At 38.2% G+C, this 23,070-nt stretch overlaps 1 protein-coding gene across 1 annotated transcript in view; it reads right to left on the bottom strand.

The window, feature by feature from the left end:
• Nucleotides 1–23,070, bottom strand: part of LOC115813234 (shisa family member 6) — a 38,985-nt gene that overhangs the window by 6,075 nt on the left and 9,840 nt on the right. Inside the window, exon 4 of the mRNA XM_030775849.1 lies at nt 4,096–4,134. Coding sequence (XP_030631709.1) covers nt 4,096–4,134 — 39 coding nt within the window. The remainder of the gene's footprint in view (nt 1–4,095; nt 4,135–23,070) is intronic.

Here is a 23,070-nt window from a genome sequence, read left to right as displayed (position 1 = left end):
CCATTTACATCTGTCTTGCAGTTCGGGGGAGTGAAGATCCCTGTTACAATAGGCCTGAGTCAATATTTGCCCTTATTCAGAGGGGATGATCAGTGCTTTCCTCCAGGAATGTGGCTTTTGGTTGAGTTGAGCTTTATTTATTTATTTATTTTCCCCCCTATCTTTCTGACTCATATCAAGTCCACATTTCTCAAAGAAAAACATGTACAAGAAATGAGAAAAAAACTACTTCATGACATCAGAAAAAAAACACACACTGATTTTATAATACATTACAGTGTATATCACATTATATCTGCTGTAACGAGGGTAGAGTCTACCAGTCAAACAAATGAGAAAACAAAAGACAAGTATCAATCACCAAAAAATTTGTAATTCCATTCAGTACTATTATATCAGACAAACATAAAAAAAAAGAAACAGCACAGCTGAGCCCATCACACTAACAAAAAAAAAAAGTTTTAAAGCGTATAGCATGTGCACCCCAACTAAAGAAGAGAGAGCCTGACTGAAAAAGTTCAATTCAAACTCAGCCTTGAGTTCTAATTAATAAAAAGCTTTGTCCAGTTCAATGATCTTGCTTTAATCTAGGGACCAATTAGCCGCTTTTGAAAAGACAGTTAACTGAATCCCCTCTACAGCCAGAGGTCTAGTTTTCCCAGCCTGTCAAAGCTTGGGCTTTCTGTCATACTCTACAGGCTAACTCTGCAAATTGTGCTCCTTCAGACTGGGAGCCTCTGAAGTCATTTGGTCAACAAGAGGGGGCCGAAGCAGAATGTTTCTGACGTGGTGGTGAGGTGGGAGGTTAATGATGAACTTAAATAGCTCCAAGACTGCCTGCCAATTACCATGTGTTGCCTCTCTGGTTGTTAAGCACTAAAACAAGGGAAAAAAAATAATATTTATGGTTTTATATTTCCTTCGGGGGTTCAGTATTATCTTTTTTTTTTTTTTTGTGGTTGTTTGAGCCAAGATGTTACATTATGTTCCCATTTTTCATGGTAAGTCTTTATGCTTCTTGGTGGCATATTCTTAGTTCTCCTCTAATCAATTCAAATGCACTTCTTGTACGTTGGTCTGGATAAAAGCATGTGCTAAGTGAACATAAGCGCACATTTTAAGACCTCATACGCCTCTCTTCCTATTTACACATTTCAAACATTTAGTCAGTTGCAAAGGCAAGTGCATAAAATCCTCCTTTTACGCTGCTTGTACTATGCTGAGACAAAACAACATAAGTTTGGACAAAATATGAGCACAAGCACAGCTGGTAAATCTGGAGACTTCTGGAGTTGTACTGTTGCCTTGAGCTTTTTGTTTCATGGAAACAGCAAAACCAGTGTGGTACACTTTTTTTTTTTTTTTTTTTGCTGATGGCAATGTTGCCTCTTCACTCCACATACCTACTCTTTTTTTTCTTTATATATTTTGTTGTGAATCATTTGCTGAAAAAAAAAAAAAGTTATTGATGGACCTGACCTTTTTTGAAACAGTGTAGGGAGTTTTGATGGCTGAGCTTGGCACCAATGAAAAATGAATCCACAGATTGCACATAGCATTATTTCACACCTAATTCATCCTGACAACAACACTCATGCCAGTACGCATAATAATATCCAGATGGTGCACCAGTGATTCAGTATTCTGACATTTCTATTGAATATTCACAACTGAAACAAACTGTTTCAACTTGTAATCTTTACATTTAAATACCTTCCTGAGATCATACAGCAGAGGATATAAATTGTGGATTACATGCAATTTTTACATCTGTGTACATGTCTTGTATATTGTAATCACTTGATGGATGAATAAATACATGGCAAAATCCAAAAGGTGGTTTGATCAGTCATATGTGAATCACAGTTTTGTTGCTCTAGGCAGTTCTACTGAATCATGCGCTGAGGCAAAATCATGACGTTGTCTCACAATGATGTCTGATTTGACAGAGCTGCGAGATTAAAAAGTTACACTTTCTTTGAACGCTAATTGCCGAAATCCCTTGCAAAATGTAAGATGCAAATAAACAAGGTCATCAGTGAGCACTTGTATGAGCAGCTGTGCAGCCTCCAGTGTTGTGTTCCCTGACAGCACCCCCAGGGCACCTGGGGGTTTGTCAGGAATAAACTGCAACACACAAACTGCTTCCTCAGTAGTATCCCAAAATCTAAAGTCAAGGAAGCACTCAAATTCTAAACACACAGCGAGTCAAAAAATCGATGCAAAAAAAAAAAAAAACTTATTAGAAAAATATCATTCAAAGTCTAAAGTAAATGTGCGATGAATCAAATACTCTTTACATCAGAAGAATCTCGAGATAGTTCTCAAATAACTTTTTAAATACATCAGGATTTTAAGGGATTAAAGAGGATCTTTGATTCTGCGCAGAATTGTATGAGATGCTCAGAAATAAAATATTGTTGACAGGCCGGCAGGGCAAACACAGGTCTGTCTGTTCGGCCTAGGTGACGGTGCAGAAACCCATAAGAGGTCTGGCGGGAGAGTCCATAATCGACTGTTCGGATGCCATGAGCGGTAGGGACTGGGGTCCTCACAGATCCTTTCACAGACTCAACCTTTACCATTCTGCAAACCTCCCTCCCACTCCACCCAACACTATGAAAAATAAATGTCTGTGCCATTTAATTACAAAAGCCATGTGTGATGTATGGAGAGGGAGTGAGGGAGGCTGGCTAGCTGTCAGCGCAGTGCCTGCCCCAGTGGGCATGTTGACAGCCAGAAAGCGGTCCACCTTGCCCTTATCCTCCAACTCTGATGGAGAAAGAGAGGCTAAGAAGCCACCGGAGGTTGGCATTTAACAACTGACAGAGAGTGTTAACATTTAATTGCTAACTGTTAAATGCCATCATAGCTAAAAAATTTTTTTTTTGCCGTAAATAAACATTTGGTCTATCCCAAAAGGCAATATTTCTCACGTCTCACCTTGTTATTATGCCCATAACATGAGAATGACATCATTTTCATGCTTCCATGTTTCTGGAATACTATGTAACAAGAGACAAATGCCAAAGGTTCATAGATAAATAAATTGATAATTGTTAATACTGGATAGTGTGAGAACCAGCTTTATAGTTTAAACAAATGTGAGACCATATCCCTCCTGGAGGGTTTTTGTTCAGGCTCTGGTCTGATACACCTAGACATGACATTTTGGGCATGATAAAAACCTTGATAACTCCACAATGTGTTGGTTGGTGAAATCAGATATATTTTGGGGAGAATATGTTCCAAAATGCGGTTCATGAGCTCACTCATGAGCTGAAGAACAGTCACCCCAAAGGCAATAAAAGCAAAATAACTATGTATATATACACACACACACACACACACACACACACATATATATATATATATATATATAAAATGACCTACACTGATAAATGTACACTGGTAGGTTGACCATGCAGCTACTTGTCTGATCTCAAGCTTCAGCAGGTTTATCTAAATTGTGATTCTTCATACATTCATACATACAAAGCTTCCTATTCAAAGGAAATAAAAATTTGAAGAAGCACCATCATTACATATTAATTGTTTTCATGCTGGAATATCACAGTGAAATGAATGAGGGCACCCTTTCTTCCCTTTCTTCTTCTAAGCTGCATTTACACATACCAGGTCTCCCTTGTGGATTCGGGGCAGAAGATCATTCCTTGTTTGGAGCATCATCAAGTTGCTAACAAGGATAAGCACAGTTTTAACTGATGTCTCCTTTCAGTAATAAGAAGTAACATCATTCAAAGCTGCCTTTATCCTTGCATAAGCATGAATCCTCTTGACAGCCGAGACCAGACACAGAGAGACACCAGGGACAAAGATACATTATGAGGGAGAAAGTTTGGCAGGAGAGGATTGCTTGGTTTTAAATGAGAGAAAGAAACAAACCCAAAAAAAACAAAACAAAAAAAAACCAAAACAAAAACAACAACAACAAAAAAAAACTCTAATCAACCATTACCACAGATCTACATGGAAAACAGCGAAGAATACACAGACTTACAGATTCACCACAAACACAGACAGAAAGCAGAGGCCAAGAGGAAACGCTCAACTACACAGAATTGCCATTCCTACCATGGTGACTCTGCGACCGCACCGGCCAATGTTTTTCCCCTAGAAAACAGAATGAGGCAGAGCAAGCAGGTGAGTGGGTGTAGGCACAGGCTATGATAACAAGCATAAACATACTGTCAAGAATCAAATATTTAATCACACTGAGCAATTAGAAAACTCAGTTATTGGGGGAAACGTTGTTGAAACAACATTTTTATTCTGACTTAGAGCACAGACCACCTGAAGGGTATTCAGTCTGAAATTTACATTGCTTATCTCTCCCACCCGTACAGCCAACTGCTACTTAATGCAAAATTCTGCACCAAGAGGCATAAATTATGAGTCATTCAGAAACATTTATCAACCTCTTAAAACACACACACACACACACACAAAAATCATAATTTAAACATAGAAGAAATAAGACAATGGCAGAATGTTCTGGAAACATTCTGGATGCACATCTGTGCAATACACAGAGAAGATTCGTACAAATATTGTCTATTCTGACATTTAACAACCTCAAAAAGATGGAGAGAGAATTGTCTTCACCGTGAAGAGTGATGAATACAAGCTCACTTCATCTGTCTGAAAAGGGTTTTTGTGAGTGTGAAAGACAGATTTGTGCCAATATATTGGACAGCATTTGTTCAATTTCTTCTTGTAGAGTATCTATGACTAACACCTTTCAAACTGTTAGACAGAATAGATGTCAGCGCCCTAAGAGGGGTGCAATCTGCTTTTAGGTTTGACAAGATAATAGTTGACATCAGTATTCACTCTAAGACAAATAAAAACTGAAGAAACAGCAAAATGCGTAATGAATTCCCTTCTCTTATAGTTCTAAGATATCTGATATACAGATCTGCATGTACCCAAATTGGCTGGAGTAGATGAAATGTAAATGGCTATTAGAAAAAAAAAAAAAGATCCGACATACATTTCTGTCAGAGCTTCAACAAAAGCTGTCCCCTTGACTAATTAAAAAAAAAAAAGAGAGAGAGGGAGTAAAAAGACAGAGAGAGGAAATGACAAGAAACACCCAAAGCATGTGTGCACATTTTGCTGAGGTATGAAAGAATCTTGTGAGAAGATGAGAGAGTGCTCTGAAGTGGCAAACACTAACGCGCTATTACCACAGGCTAGCCGAGGTGCATCACTTTGATCCATCACTATTGATTAAACATCAGCTTCTCCATTCGCCTTCTGAGACCATGCAGAGGCTCTGTTCTTTAGTAAGTTACAATATAGTCTAACAGCCCACTGAATTTGACCTCATGATTCTCTGACAGGTCATCGGTCTATATCACATATTAGAATGAAAGAATGGCTAGAATCCAAGCAGCATGGACACATTACTTCATGAATAACATATTCTCGACATTTTTGCAGAATATTTATAATAATACCAATAGACGCCTAAAAACTTGCATGACTGAGATGCCTAAAAAGATGCCTAACTTAATACTGCATATGAGATGATTTTAAGTCATGAGCAAGGTGCAAAATAACACTTGACACACCCATTTAAAACATGTAGCTTACAAGAAAAACAGTGCTTGTCAAAGGCGGGCTAATCAGAAAAAATAAGAGTAATCAAGGAAATCGGCCACATACCCCCGGTGCTTGAGCATAATAGTTCCTAAAGAGACAGGGGGAGAAAATGATTATTTGAATCCCAAATCACTGTAATTATTGTGGTATTTATTAAATGTCTTGATTAGAGGTACCTAAAAACTGATTTTAATGACTAAATTTTATGCCTATATCATAGCTCCCACAAAATGGTGATCCTTGCGTGGACAGAGGACCTAAAATAAGTGGCCCAGAAAGTGTTTGCAAAGCCAAAAATCTCGTTTCGCACAGCCAGTGAGGGCGAGAAAGAGAAGGCAGCTGAAAAGATGGTGCTTTGTCTGGACCCTTAAGGACTCACTGAAGACTCCAGGGCATCTTCAGTGAGGCAAGGCTCCACCAAGATGTCAGGAGCTGCTTACAGAAAAGACCTCGCTCCAATTGCATGGCACACTCATCTTCTTTTAAAGGCAGTCAATGTTTGCTGAGATTTTCATTTAGATAGTGGTAGGGAGTAAATAGTCCAACAAGAGCTCCAGCATGTTCATGGATTTTTATATGGGCCAGCTTCACCTGACCAGTGCATCTTCCTTGAAATCAATGAAGCGGAGTAAATCTCAATGGAAAATATTTTTTTAGTTAATCTGTGGGGGCTACAGATTAGACAGGTTAGTGTTCTACTGTATAATAACAATGACATGATTTTCATTTCAGTTTTTTTTTTCCTCCCTGTTTGCTGAGAGTGGTTTAGTAAATCAAGAGCTGTCAACCCACAACCTTGACTATGTTCATAGTGGGTGAAACATCTGTGATGCTTGTCTTAAGGTCACCTAGAAATGTTTACTGAAACACAACACAATGTTCTCTCTCTTTATGTGGGTAGGTTGTTTGAGTTAGGTTCTTTTGTGACTGCACAAGGAACTGAGATCCTGCTTTGCGACAATGTCTATTGTAAGAACTGCTACAAAAATAAAAACTGAACTTTGCTGAGTACAAACATTTTTTTTAAGGGGATACCTTCTGGAGAAAAAAAATGCTGAAAATATTTTGAAATGTTTTGTCAGCTCAGTGACAACTGCTAATGTCAGTGACAGCTTTTAACATCAGTAATAATCATATTATTTCAACGAAGGCATTTCAGACCGCATCAACACATGGAGAGATGCATGAGCACTCCTTTAACACAGCTCATTAATATGCTTTTTTTCTTTTTTTTCAAATATTAGCATCCTGGCTACATGCATGAAAGACAAAAGGCCTATATGTAGTTCTACTCATAGTACACACAGTATAATATGGGTCCTTATTACATCAACTTCCAACTGTGCTGCTGGTTAGGGGTCTAGGTAAGGACACACAGACAATTTTGAGAACTCTCCGACTGTCATTTATTAGCTGCCTTCTTCTTTGCCTTCATCGTTATAAGTATCTAAAATCAACACTTGCTGCGATAAGCACTTGAGAGCAGTAATAACTCACATTAATTAAACATCCTGAACGACGGCATGCTTTGAAGGGGCCTTTTGTTCCAAGACGCTAAGGCTCAATGCCATTAACATATTAAGAAATCAACTGGCATTAGAATCGCTGTCTCGCGGTACCTGCGGTGCAGAAACTGGCGTGATGTACGTGTGAGCTGTGTGCTACCCCACCGAGAGCGTTCTGCTGCTATTTGTCTGCACACCCAGAATGTCAGCATAATCAGAGCCGAACGTCCACGTGAGACAGGGGAGCCACTGATGGCGTTTTAAATGTCATCCACTGGCCTCCACACACATGCAGGTGTATGTCAGCAGGATGTACCTCTAAGTAACTTTGGCCAAACAGGAACACAGCGACTGTGAGCTAAACGAACAACATTCAACAAACCTGCCCTCCACGTGGCGGACGCTTCGAAATTTCAAAAGCCTCTCGAATCTCGATGATTCGGCGGTAATACAGAGGATACTACCTTTCTTTGCGCTTTTGTCGTTGTGTGTGTTTGTTGTATGGTTGCTTGTTTAGTGGTTATACAGGATTTCTGAAATGAATTGTATTTGAAACGTTTCTAAAAATATTCAGAAGTTCTCAGAATTTTCATTTAACAATATCGTAGAAGTGAGAGGCATGTGCAAATGTTTGCATTGTTTTGAAGACTGACCTAGATATGATAAATCAACGGCTTCAAGCTGGGAACTGTTAATGCAACATCAGGAAGAACAGGTTACAAACAGCTTCATGAGTATAATGGTGGACAACCCCATTTATTTGTTTTGAATTAAGCTCTCAGGAAAACTGATGGTGGGGGGGAGAGAGAGAGAGAGAGAGAGAGAAGGAGAAAGATAGAAAGGAGGAGGAGAGCAAAAAAAAAAAGAAAGAAAAAGAAAAAGATCGGGCATAATGTGAGATGGTAGATATGATTTCAGCGCCTCTCACGGAGTTGCATGATCAAAGTGAAAAATGCCGTTTTCATTCCAGGAATCATAGCTCATCTGTGGTCGACAAGCTCATTACTGAGAAATAGTGCAGTGGGAGGCAGCTATGAATGAGAGCACAGATGATTAAAGGCAATCCTACACATGCATTTTGACTAAGTGACTTGTGTCGATGCTCGAACTCTTCCTTGGAGTTGGTGAGATACTGAACTGATTTGTTTTATCTGTCTACTGGTGTGCCGGAAGAGTTAAAATGGGTTAAATGGGTCTTGTTTATTTAACCATTTATATATATATATATATATATATATATATATATATATATATATATATATATATATATATATATATAATGAGCACATATATAAAAGATAAAAAAAAAAGAAATGTTTTGACATAATCAAATGTTTTCACACTTCAGTGAATGCACAAGCAGCATTTAACCCATTAGTTTTGCTTAGACGCAGCGTTCATATGCGGTTCTGTAAACAAGCCTGGTAGGAGCTGCTATTCCTGTTTGTTTGTTTTTTTCTTGTAAATATATATCCATTTTTTCTTCCTGTAAATATTTGCCGTTTTGGACATTTTTTTTTTCACTTTTCTTCACTTGGGACTGGATTTTTGTTGTTGCACTGTAAATAAAACACCGTACACTTACGTGCTATTTGCGGCGGAGCCATTCTTTTTGTTTATTTTTGGTGTGCTTTGGGCCACCCGAACCCCTGTTCGGCGTCACCGTGCCACAGTGTTCAATTAATTCAGTGTTTTTAGTATGGATGCGCCATGATCGGCATGAAGCACCATAACACAAAGAGACAAATGAGAGTGGGTGGCCTGACATAAAATAAAAAATGAGATTCTGGAGGACCACATTAAGCCGTAGACAAAGTTTCATTCTCTTTTTCCCTGGGCTTACACAAGCAAAATAAGCATGCAATGTCATGCTTTGAGAGGACTAGGATCATGAATAACTATTTGTTCACACAAAAGAAGCGAACATCAAATTAAAATCTTGACTCAGTCTTTGAGAGATAAAAATTTTTCAATCTAAGATGGCTTTGGGATGAACAAAGGAAGCCAAACAAAAGAGCTAGTTGAACATTTTCCCTAAGTAGCTTTTGCTTCAGGATGCCCAATCTTTTTTTATGATTTATAGAATTGGAAATAACCCTCCGACAATCTTAGGCTTGTCTTTTTCTCAGAATTTATTGTATTAACTCCCATTTTTGTATCAAGGTGTAGTGGATCATTTTATCTGAATGTTTAGTGCTTTGACATTGATTGGGAGCTTGGCTCACCAAAGGTGGGCTGTATCTCTTTAGAGCTGCTTTTGAAGATTTGAACAGATGACCAACAGTAACTAATTAAGGTATTTTGGCAGGCAGATAAGGGTTAAGTGATATATATTCATTCAGTTGGAGAAGTCTCTCAAGAATGTGTGATTCCATAAGGTGAAGAAACATTATCAACATCATACAAATTCTACTATATTACAGCACACATATGGACTCTGAGAAACAGCATATTCTGTAATCGTACATATGTATGTGATTTTATGCTCTGACATACTTAAAGAATTCAGGGTTGTTTTTGAGTGAAGATGGCCTACCAGTAGAAATGGACAGAAATGGAAAATTGTTGTGATATTAATAGAGAAAATCAACTTCTTATTCAAGGGCCTGATTGTGCCTTTAAATCAATTTGTTTCAGTCAACAGTCTCTTATTTGCAATCTGATGGTTTTCACTGAGAAGGTATGATTATTCTTATGTTCATACCCTAAAAGCAGAAAGGTACTCGGTCTCAAAACAGCTCTCCCTGTGTTTTCTTTTCTCTTTTTTTTTCCTTTTCTTTTTTTCTTTCTTTCTTTTTCTTTTTTTTTTTGGAGGGCTCTAGGACTGAGGACAAAGGGCTAAGAAGAACCACAGGGGAGAAACACACTCACACACAGTCCCAAATGTACCCTTTGTTCTATCCTTTTCTTCTCTCTTCTTTTCCTCTCTTCTCTCTGTGTTCTCTCTCTCTAACACCTGTGTGCAGGCATGCATGCACAGCCGCAAATACACATAAAGGCACACAAATATGCACACACGCGCCATTGCACATGCACACACACAGACACACAGACAAACACACACACACACACACACACACATGCACACACACACACACACACACAAACACACACACAAACACACACACACACACACACGCACACACACGCGCACACACACACACGCACAGATACACACACAAACACACACACACGCACACGCACACACACACGAACAGACACACAGACAAACACACACACACACACAAAAATGAGCACATTTTGCACTGAGCATTTGATAAGGACTGGGAGTAATGACACGAGCAATGGCCATTCCATTCAGCCAAAGTCAGAGAAAATCGTTAAACTATGAGATTCCCGAAGTGCTTGAGGAGATTTTTCAAATTATGGCCTGCACTGAGGCAATCATTACAAACGAAATAGAAAGCAAATGAAAGATATGTCAAAGTCATCATTTCAGATAATGAAAACAATAAAGAGAGACAGAGGACAAGAAAATAGAATCTCCATGAATTCATGAATCACGTTTAAAGCTTCTTTAAGGAGCAAGAAAATCCTAATTGACAAGCATACATCCAATTGGCCCTTATGGCATTTACTTCTGGACGCAACAAAACAGATAGCAAATAAAAACACATATCAGTGAAATCATCTGTGAACCACGTCGTCAACCTGACGAGCCATGTTTTAAGCCATCGTCGGATTCCTCATTGCTTAAAAATGCGGTTCAGAATGTCCCAGACAGTACAGAACCACTGGTGGCGTTCGTTGCCATTCTCATATTAATGAGTATGTGACAATGGACATGAAAGATAAATGAACCACCACAGGGGACTAAGTTACTTTACAGAATTTCAAAATACTCTTTTTTTTTTTCCCCCTATGCACAGAGAGACATGGATCACTCAAATTGCACTGTGCATTTAGCCGAAGGGACGTCTAAACATCAAGGCTGGGTATCAGTCGAGGCAAAAGGGCTAACTCGGATCTGTCAGTCGGGAATGAAGGAATTACGTGCTCGTGAGAGTGACAGCAGAGGCAGCTGGAATATAGAGGGATGTAGAGACTTGAGCTGCTAACTAACTGATAATGAGCTAATCAATGACACATGACATAATGTTCCTACTGTAACATGTTGTGTCCATGCTGAAAAATGTGGGCATATGTATTTTAAGGACCAATACCAGATATTGATCAGTTCTCCTATTACAGTTATCTGACTGCCATCATCTGTCTATGCCTGGTCAGGAAAGTGGCCATGTCAATCAATATATTCCCAGTAAGAATCCATAAAAGCACCATGGTAACCAATGTCACACAAGTGAGTCACTATTAGGGGCACCCAGGTTAGTGCTGGTGTTAGGTTAATGAACAGACCACATGATGTCGAAAAAGCTGTCACTATCATATTTCCACCGAATGGCAATATGGCAAAATAAATAAATAAACAAATTTTTAAAAAAAATCAAGGTACAGAAGATAATTGGCTATGAAAAGGGGAGATGTATAATTTCCAGGAGGTCAAAGGTAATTTTGTTTTGAAATAAAAAAGATGACTAATTTACTGGACTAGAAGAGATAGGTAACACTCTGATGTTGTACACACATGACATGATAACATGTTTGAAAGGGCTGATGAATAGGTAAAGAGAGCCGGAGGAAAGAAAAAAAGAGAAAATTCTCAAAAGCCTGCCATCCTTCTGGGCTCTTACCGAGGGGAAGAAAAGAAGAGCCTTGTCATTTCAGGAAAGAAAGAAAGAATATATTTCTCCTAAACCATCAATTACCAGATAAAGAAACAAATCGTTTCTGTTTCTGATATTACAAAACAAAGACAGAGCAAACAACAAAGTTGAACTTTTGTTTTAAATGATATAGATGTTGGTTTATTAGTTATGAAAGTGAATATGGCCTTTTGCGTGCTATGTTTTGGCTTTCTGGTGGTAACAACAAGAAGCTTATTATTCATGAGGACAAAAAAAAAAAAAAAGCCTCTGTCTTACGGAGGTGCGAAATGAGTTTTCAAATGAAAATGATACCTAAGCCCCTGAGGCACAGAAAAGTCTTTAAAAGTCATTTGGTGCATTTTTTTTTTGGCCCTCCAAGATTCTGCTTGCCCTTACTGAATATCAGAATGTGAAATCGGTGAGCGGAGTTTTGTTTTTATGTTTAACTGAGTTCTGTCAGGGTTTTGCATAAGCAACTCAGCTTTGCATATTTCTTTATGCATACCTGTCCACTCCTGCTGCAGACAGGATCAGGTGACAAGAATTTTATGCAGTCAAACAGATCAAGTTGAACCATGCTGAAAAAGCTTATTCCCACTAAACATCCCCTAACACTTTAGATTTATTAGACCATATAATCTACCAACACAGTATGCCTGTCAACTCAATGACATACAGTGGTTTAACACTGACTATATCCGCATCTATAGGAGTCATTCTGAGGCTGTATCCATTTTATGCCGGAATAAGTACTTTACATATTTCACAAATTTGATGTGTTGAGTAAAGAGGCCGTGTTGATGAGTGTGGGTTTTACGACAGTGATGCATTTCTTCAGTAATTACTTTCAAGGCTGTTACTCAGACGGCTTGGTGGTTACTTTGACAGGTGTTTGTATTTCTGTGAGCTTGTGAGCAGGGAAAAGGACCACAGTTTGAGGGAAATTAATCAATATTGACTGATGTACAGTAGAATATAAATGACAGCCCTCCGAGTGTGATGCTAAACAATGCTTTCAACTATAATGATTAATGCTGCTCAAGTGTTGACAGAAGAGGCTTCACATTACATTAAATTAACTGTGGTGTGGAGTCATTTACTGTGCAACTCCAACACTGTCTGATACAGGTGATAAATACTGAATTGCTTTTGTGTTTGAATAAATGCACACATACTGGAGCTCTACAGGTAAAAAAAGAATGTAATAAAGTAGTTTTATGCTTTATATTCAGATCATTCCAAATAAACTCTTACACTGGTGTCAGTCACATGCTTTCCCCAAACAAATTCTGAGCAGTCAATCCTTAACAACTGTGCGTCTACTCTTCTCTTACACCACTGTCCTTAATGTCATTATTTTCCTTTACATCACATTTTCAGCATTAGTAATAGATGCTAATGATGCCATTTTGCACCGCAGTCAAAACCAGACAGCCAAAAAAACTAGCAACAAAAGCTAAAATGACTCAAACAACACTTATCATATCAGAGTACTGATGGGCTCATTTAGTTTTTTACTGGAAACGGATGTCTTAATATCGGGGTAAAGTTCAAACTGGTTTTCAGATCACATCAGGACACCGTTCTTAGATGCCCAACATCTAGAATCATTGTTCAAGGAGGTCAGTTTCAGATTAGGTCTACAGTTATTTCAGGCCCAGATTTTTGCTAAAATTCACCCACATAAAGACTAAGCTGTGATTATCTTATCTGCCTTAGTTAAACTGCATGGTCAAATTCAATTAGAATGAATTAGACTACATTAGTTATGCCCTATTAAATTAATGGGTGAATGCCACTTCAAAGAACAGTTGTATAACAGTGTACTTATATTCTGTCTTTAAGATCTTAATCAATGGAAAACAACACCTTTTCTATTTAGATACACATACATGTGTATGTGTACATATATGCATATATACACATTTCAATTACAAGGACAAAGAGGGAGGCAAAGGAAACAATTGAAATGACCATTTAAATGAGCTTAGCTATTCTAGGTTCTTGCTATAGTATTTGACAGATGGCACAAAGTATGTTTAGGCAATGTTACAGAGCTATAATCCAACAATCCAACTCCAGCACACTTAAGTGCTATTCAGAAGATCATTAACTCCTCGACTCGCTGACGCATTTTAGAGCAGATATTAGTAGAACGTGAATAAACAGAAACTTTACTTTTATCAATAAAAGACGAACATCTTCAAGTTGCACACGGTCAATGTGCACTTGAATGCTGCACCTAGCCACAATTTGTCTAAACTAGTATATGTAATAATACATGTATTACATAGAACACGTGCTGCATATTTTGTTCATCAGGGATGTCTACTTAGATTTTATCTCTATTCATGGGGCCAAAGTATTGCAAATCTGCAAGTATTACTAATGTGTAAAACAGTTTTGAAGTCATGGTATAAGAAGGTAGGTCAGGATAAAAGAGCCCTTACCATAGCAGGAATCTAAGCTGGAGGGTGACAACCTTTCCATGAAGAAAACAGGATGATGAAGTGTACAAAAATCTTTGGTGATCATCTACTGCAATACTTTTTTTTTCTCTCTTTGAAATCCCCAGGACACCTAGCAGCTGATGCATGACTGACACGCCTAAGTTTAATTAAATATTTTTATGCCTCCCTAGACTGTCGTATCCGTAGCAATCTGGCTTGAAGAAACCTCCAGTGCAACAGACAGGGTTTCTTTCTCGAAGGCTGACAAAGCAGTTTAATTACATCTGTAATATTCTGTCTTGAAGACATGTCTTTCAGAAAACTGCAAGCTATTCTTTCACATCTACTACTCATACAAATATGAACTTACTTTTGATGGCTTTGGTTTTCTTATCTCTTTTTTTTTGTAACCTAAATGAGAATAAACAAAAACAGTGCTAAAGAGACATTTATACGGCACTCGGTCGGTTCTGATGACATAATTAAAAACCCTGTTGATCTTTGACATTTTATCCTTCAGCATAATAAAACTGAATGTTAGAGCTGTTAACACTTTTTAAGTATTCTCTCCACATTAGGTAAATTAGGATGAATCTAAATAAACAAACAAGATACGACAGAAAAAAAAAGAAACACATTGTAGATGCCACAGTATCTTACTGATAGAATGTGTTTCTGGTTATGAATTCATTGAAATGAACCAGACATGATATCAATAGTGTGAGGCCAGCGATGCTTCTTCTAGGGACAAATCAATATTACGCCTTTGAGATCTAATACATCAAAAAATATTGTCCAAATAGCACACTGCAAAGACTGAGAAAGCTCAGTAGCCACATGAAGGTCTTATGGCGCTTAAAATATCAAATCAGTGGGCCTCATTTATTTTTATAAGAAACCACTTTTGCATTTGACATATAATTCATCATTGTGAAAAAGCAGCATAAAGAAGGTCTATTCATTAACTCGGATCAAAATTTGTCTGGCTGAATTATTGAATTCTGTTATCCTTATCAATGTGTTTTTCTATACTTTATACAGTATACATACTGATCCTTGGTAAACTGGAATGCAGAGATCAGCAACGATTACTGTGGAGATGGAACACACTGAAATGAAAGTGGCAATGTGACAGAGAAGATCCTTTCCACCATTTCTCCATAGAACTTGCCCCAAAAGGACATTGCTTTTGGGAGTGCAATTCAGCACTCAAGGGAATCAAACCCCACTGGCTTGCAACTTGACACTGGATCACCATCACACAGCAAAACGTTCCTGGTCTTTGAAGAAAACTGTCAAAACATTTTATACTTCGTCAAAAGATTGCTGCCCACAAGTTCCCAAAATATAGCCCCAATAAGCAATATACGATTTCATAACATTTCAAAATGTGCACTCCGCTTCCATACAGATATCATGGCCTTTGGGTTAAGAGTCATTTTCCATAATATGCTGTAAACACAGCAAGAAAATGTCATTGCATTTCAGTGAGGAATCAGATCTAAATCAATTATACCCCTTGGGTAATATCAGTGCTCTTATCTGTACAATTCAATATTGGCTCAAAACAACTGGAAAATGGGGTTGACTAAGGCAATATGAGAGCAGTGCACTGTCGGTTTATGACTGAGATTATTTGCACAGGTTTTTATTGTTGAAGACACACAAGTAAATTAAGCTTCCCACTCTTTGTGTCTTTGTTGCACTGAAGTCCTTAACATACTACAGAGACAATGAGCACAGATTCCTGTAAACCCAGTTCAGAAAACGTGACACTACATACAGCTACAGCAAGGATTACCTCTCCAAGACCTCAAAAAGGCAGATGGCTTCTGATGTCACATTGGACATGTCTTGTTGACAAAATTCAAGTCAGTGACAGCCAATCATTTCCCAGATGCGATCTCTCTGTAGACATTGGAGTTCTGTAAAATGCTGCCTTTGGAATGAAGCTGAAGTGTAATTTTGACATATGGCTCTTCCAACCATGTTCTGTTGGCTGGTGGGGCCACTCCCACAGGAATTTCATCTTCCATTATAAACCCTCTAGAGAGTTTACCCCCCCCCCCCCCCACACACACACACACACCTCCTCTCAACCCCCTCCACCCCCACAGAAACAACTGTCATCTTAGACATACTGGCTGGAAGCTTTTATGTTAACTTGTACTTCTCTTAAGCCATGTATATTGTTAAAATATTCAGTTCAAATGAAAATACCAGATAGGCAGACAGGGACTGCACAAGGAGGCTTCAAAAAAGACAGGCACCCTTGATAAACAGGATTTTATTAGTTTGTAAATGATACATATTTACATGCCTCTATCAAAGCTTTGGTCCCATTCCTCGTTTAAATATTCACTTTTTTTGTGACTTCATGACTAACTGCTAGATATTTTGCTCACTCTTTACCCGTAATTACCCTTGGCAACCACCACAGCCACCACAACCACCATGTGAGATAAATCTACTGACAACACCAAATACGTACAACTCTGAGTGTTCTAGCCCAAGTCGGTTACATTTGCATTTGATACTGCGAATTATTCTTCTGACCAATTCAACGGCTTCACGTTGAATGCAACAGAACGAAATAAAGGTCTCCCATCCATTAACCTATAGCATATATATCCACACAATGATCCACAGTAGGGGGCTAGGCAGCTGACTGAGTGGATATACAGCACATGCTGCCTCTGTACTGTGACTAATGCTCTCCTGGGAGAAGTCAGTGTTTATTACCACTGAGCAGGACTATCAATAATGCTACATTCACATTCAATTGATGATATCCAGGAAATGATGCACCTCTAGCTCTAGCAGATGTCAGTCAGTATTTAGGAAATTATTCTAACAAGTACAGTGCGTGCCTGAAATGCATTAACCGAAATGTTTTAACTTGCATCGTGTTGTTCATTCAAATACGGATGCTGAACTAAAAAAAAAAATGAGTCACTGGAAAACTACTGAGAAGGGAAGGGAAGGGAAGAGAAGAGAAGAGAAGAGAAGAGAAGAGAAGAGAAGAGAAGAGAAGAGAAGAGAAGAGAAGAGAAGAGAAGAGAAAAGAAGAGGCATTGTTCGTGGTTTTCTGAGAGCACAATGTCCTTTCCTGGTCTTTCACACTTTCCATGCAATTTCAAAATGGGTACCAATGAGAGCTGTAATGAGGCAATTATCCACAGACTGAGTCAGTGAGTCACAGTAAAGGCTAACGGACAAAATGAGCTCCTCTAAGACCAATACATCCCTCCAGTTTAGGGAACAAAAACTGTGAGAAGGCTGCAAATGTTTGTCCACAAAATGTTAACATTATCCATTAGCTGGATAAACCCGATAACTACTGGGCTTGATTTCTTGATGGGGGAAAAAACCATTTTAAATGATGTGATTAAAAATTTAACCTTAGTTAATGACTGTACGCAGGTGAGGCTGCATTACTGTTGTGGCTAAGCACCTAGGACTCCAATTCATCCACCCTCGAAAATGACACGATGCCCTGGCAAATTATAAAATGAATAATAGACGAAGGAGCAAAAAAAAAAAAAAAAAAAAAAATTCTCATATAACTCAGCTCCTTCCATTTTTAATCTTCGGGGAATAGATTTTCAGGATGAATCATACCTGAAGCTGTTCAATTCTAATTCGATTCCCATGCATCATTACTTACATAAAACCATGGGTGGCTTTGGGCATGTGTGCACAGAATGACGAGTCTGGTTTCAATTCCAGACAGAATAGCGAATTTCTCACACAACAAAAGGCAATCATTCCATTTGTACGCACTTACAAAAGTGCCTGAAAATGGGATTGAGATGAGGTAAGGAAATGAGGGAGAGCCTGCCACAGTCTTCGTTCCTGCCGCTTCCATATGAATAATAGATTAGAAATGAAAACTAGAGTTTGCCTTGCAGGTGGCAAGCATAATGCATGTAAGGTCAAGACAGCACCCTTGAGAATAGTTCATTATTATTCATATTGTATTCTTCAAAAAGTCATTTAACTCTTACAGTTGCCATGCCTCATCATGGATCCCAAAATAAAAACTAAGACGGAATTCGGCAGCTTTTTACCGTCGCTGAGTTCAATATGATCGACCGCAGTTTAAACCAACAATGTGTTAGTCACCACATTCTGTTGGTACTGACTCAACAATGGAGACAATAAGCATTTTAAAACATATCAAGAACACTTTTTTCAGCCTGCAGACAGACATCTATTTTGTCTCGGCTGAATGTATGCACAACGCATTAAAAATACACAAACACATACACCCACAACCATGTGTGTACATGCACATAATCACACACTCACACACACAGACACACACACAGACACACACACATTTGGAAACTGAACAAAATTCAGGCTGTATGAATTGTCTTTCATCTCCTAATGTATTCAGTGGGGAGTACAAATCTGGGAATGATGTTTGTAGAGAGTTCACTAGTTCATTTCACAGAATGTGGCATATTGGGTAATCATATCAGGCCCTGACTCAGAGTAAGAGGGGTGAGGTCATTGAGATAGGAAAGAGAGTGATGTTGAGCAGGATTCCTCACCACCGAGGTGTGATGGGTGATGACAAGATGTGATACAGCACAGTTTGTGCTAGATTCTGACTCCTCATCCGCGTTCAAGCCAAGACACGGAATAAACAACGTTTCACAAAATAAACAGGCTTGGAAAAAAAAATAAATATGAATTTTGCCCCCCCTCCAAAATATGAGGGATAATAATATTTTTGGTAACCTGTCTGTGTGTGGTCCCCCTGCACACAAGTAAAAATAAAACATCCACCTGACAGATATCAGAAATAATAATAATAATAATAATAAAAAAAAACAAAACAGAGTAACAACAACAAAAATAATTTGTATGCATGGCATAACTTCAGTCTGAATTTTAAGACCACATTAGGTCAGTATTATCCAAATGACCAAGGGAAAAGCCTATTACAATGTAATTTGTTCTTTAGAAGATAATATAGTGATATTTAAATGGTGACTGCACAAAGCATTATTACTCAAGCAAGCAGGGAACAATAATTCTGCATTAAAAAAATATCAACTACACGTTCAGCTACTTTAATAATGGGCAACATACAGCAGAATAATGAAAGGCATTTATCCTGATATTAATATTCTCGTTGAATAGAAATGTGGCAATAATCCAGAATGGTATATTAATCTCTAAGTGGGTGCAAAATTTACTGAGGTAAAAGTGAGGGTTATCTGGCACAATTACAGTTATACGTTTAATGTGTCAGGCTTTTAATGCTGAGATGAAGATTCATGGAACTAGCCTCTTCTTTACATGATCCTGAGATTCTTCAAAGATAATAAATAACAAATCTAAGAGAAGAAAATTAGCATGACAAACTTCTTGCATTTCAAATGATGCATAAAATATCTGCACTTACTGTAATGAGCACTGATTTGAAAAAAAAAAAAAAGAAAGAAAGAAAGAAAAAAAGTGCTTCCCCGCAATGAGAGAGCACTCTGATTGATGCTACACATTAGCGAGTGGCCTAGCCAACTAAACATCAAAGTATTTGCTCTTCTTTGTCCTCTATTCAAACTTGCTGGGAAAAAAAAAACAAAAAAACAAAACCTTGTTGTTTTTCCTGTGTGGCACAACTTGTTGCAAGACAAAGAGCTCTAGCAATCTCAATTGTTTCTAAGAGACCATTACAGACTACTCTGGATGAAATCTACCCACACTGCCCACCTGCTCAGCGGTCATTTTGTCCTTGGCAGCCCTCATCTACATTATGTAGAGTGATAATATCAAATTTATTCATTCTTTTTTCTTTAATATCTGTAAAAAAAAAAAAAAAAAAACGTGAACTGAATGAATAAGTGAACAACATAATTGGGTGACACAATTAAAATATAATACAAATGTTTTGACAGTATGTCACAGAAATTTATCAGGAATGAAGTGGACAAACTGTTAATGATGTTCATTAAAAAGTATGCATAAACGCATTATTGCTTTGATGGTTCAATATATGACAATGATTTCTTGAAATAAACAAGCGGAGAAGATTCACAGACTTAACGATCAATTTCCATTAGTTGAAGAGAATGGGGAGCCTGCAAAGTAGATGTAAAGATTTCTGCAAAGGGCCTTGAAGAAGACTGTCTGACATTTCGTTCACACCGTGGTCATTCCTTATTTGGCCTTGGAAAGGCCCTCTGCATCCCAAGGTAATAAGTGGTCGATAAAAGGAGACTCACATTCAGTTCTTTCAATACACTCAAGAGCCCGTCCAAAAAGATAACTGAGTCAAGTAATTTATTGCTATGTGGCGACCAGTTCTTCTCTGCCTCTACACCCTGTTCTGAATTGCATACAGAAACATCTAACGTAACGCTACTTTGGTGTAAGAATTCAATCAGTTAAACTTAAGAGACTGACATTAAATGAGCAGTTAGTTTCTTCTGCTTCGAGGGCCATGTTAATATTGAATTATGAGATTTTTAAAGTGTCTTTCACACACAGGTGAGCAAATTTCAGCAGCTGAATGGGATTTAAGAAGGAACCCAGAGGCATGATGATTTCCCTCAGGATCTAAACTTCAAGAGACTAAATACAACATAATTAGGAAGAATCTCTTGTAAATGATCTTTGAAGCGATTTTAAGTGACTGGCTACGTTTGACAAATGTGCATGAGGGAATAATATTTTAGAGCTCAGGAGAAGAAACATACTCAGTATGAAAATCTCTGCATCACCACCATCAGTACATTGTAGCCTACATCTATAAGTGGGTAAAGTTCTCCTCCTGAAACTCAAGTGTCCGGACATCTGTCACCCTGACAGTAGGCTGTTCATGTGGAAGGATTTTGTTGAAGAATTATTGTTCCTCTGTGGTGTTAACAGCTAAAGACTGGCACAGATGCATCCATGAACTGGTTTCATTTCAAATTTATTCATTGAACAGACAGTAATGTCTCTTTATTTAACAATCATGAACAAGTCTCAGCTCTAACCTGGTAACTGAAGATGGGACAGTTAGATCAAGCGTGGTGGGCACTCTGATTGGGTTACTTTAGACAAACTAGCTGTTGTTTTCTGCTGCTCTAAATTGTACTCTAGCACTCAGCTTTTGCACAAAATGAAAAGTGTCAGATTAATTAAAATAATGGTAACTGCACTAAGGATTCCACAGTACTCTCTTTTTTAAGACAGAAAAAGGCACTGTGTTCCTCATCTGTTTTTATTTATTAATTTATTTATTTATTTGTTCACACCTGCAGCAAAAATTACTATTTTTGTCTTAAAATGAGCACACACACAAAAAAAAAAAATTCTTTCAATTCGCTTCACAGAAGAATGAATATCTTCCTGTCCTAAATTAAACTGTGTTTTCAATCTTACAAGCACATGAAATTCCCTGATGCTAATTGTATTGCTTCGCCACAATCTCATCCATTATAAACAGCCCATGTAGAATCATGCATAATCAAACGAGGTTTTCTTTCCTTTTCTTTTTTTTTTTTTGAGGGGGTGGGGGGGGGGGGGGGGGGGGGGCATAAGAATATAACAGTATGTCACAAATGGAGGAGAGCGCGGAGAAGAGTAGAGTAGAGTCAAAGTGCTATCAGTTGCTTGGCGCCTGCAGCTAAGAGACAGGGCCTCAGCATGCCAGGAGTATTGAGTTAGACAGCTGGGCCAGCGGAGCAGGAGCCTGCCTGGGCTGACATTTACAGAGTTTGCTGTTTGTGGACGCAGTAGGAGGCATTTCCTGTTTGTTGCCACACTAATGAATTAGACGGTAAAAACACTGACAGGCCGGCCAAGTCACCTGCCCACAGATCTTAATCATTATCTCGCATATCATGCAAATCCCAAAGACACATCTGTCAACAGCAGGAAGAGTCTCTGGTCACCGGCGTCATCCTCATACCCTTTAAACCAGAAAGAAATGTTGGGGTGTTTTTTGTTGTTGTTGTTGTTGTTGTTGCTGGTGGGTTTTTTTTTTGTTTGTTTATTTTTGTTTGGGTTTTTCGGGGGGGGGGAGGGGTTACATATTTTGTTTGCCCCTTGGAGAAGCTATTTAACTGTATATAAATACTTGTATATTCTTACATTCATAATCACATATCCAGCTCTCGAGTTTATTGTTTTAAATGGGAGTTATCATTATCTCCAAGGTTTATTTATTTATTTATTTATTTATTTATTCATTCGTTTATTTCACTTACGCTCTTTTCGGCTATAGTCATTTACATCTTGGTATGCTGTTGGCCCTACAAAAACCCATCAGTATCCAAACAATGACAGATAATCCACTGCAAATCTGCCCCTCTAAAAGAAAACATTTATGTTAAAAGGCGCCATATCGCAATGGGGTTCAAATGAATTATAGCACAGTTGGGCTCCAAAATGGAGTAGCACACTATATTTCCATAAGATAATGAACTGCAATCAAGCATCAATGAGGTTTCCATCTTGTTCTGTGTATGTATGCCAGTCAGTAAGTGTTAATGACTTCTCAACCATGCTAAATCACTTAAATTCCAATTTCTCTTCCAACCAGCTATACTGAGAGTCCTGTCAATCATAGTAAAACATGTATTTCCAATATAATCATCTTTGCTGAAAACCAACTCGAATCCATCGCAACTGAAATTAAATCAATTCCAATGGTGAGGAGATTGTCTGCTGGCTTTGTCAGAAGTGAAGCTATGTTAGAAGCAATTATCTCTTCTCTAAATCAGTAGCACGGGGTGAATTTTTCATAAATAAAACAGG

This window comes from Chanos chanos, chromosome 5 (assembly GCF_902362185.1).
Source record: "Chanos chanos chromosome 5, fChaCha1.1, whole genome shotgun sequence".
NCBI lineage: Eukaryota > Metazoa > Chordata > Actinopteri > Gonorynchiformes > Chanidae > Chanos > Chanos chanos.
This window is presented reverse-complemented; position numbering and strand designations above follow the sequence as displayed.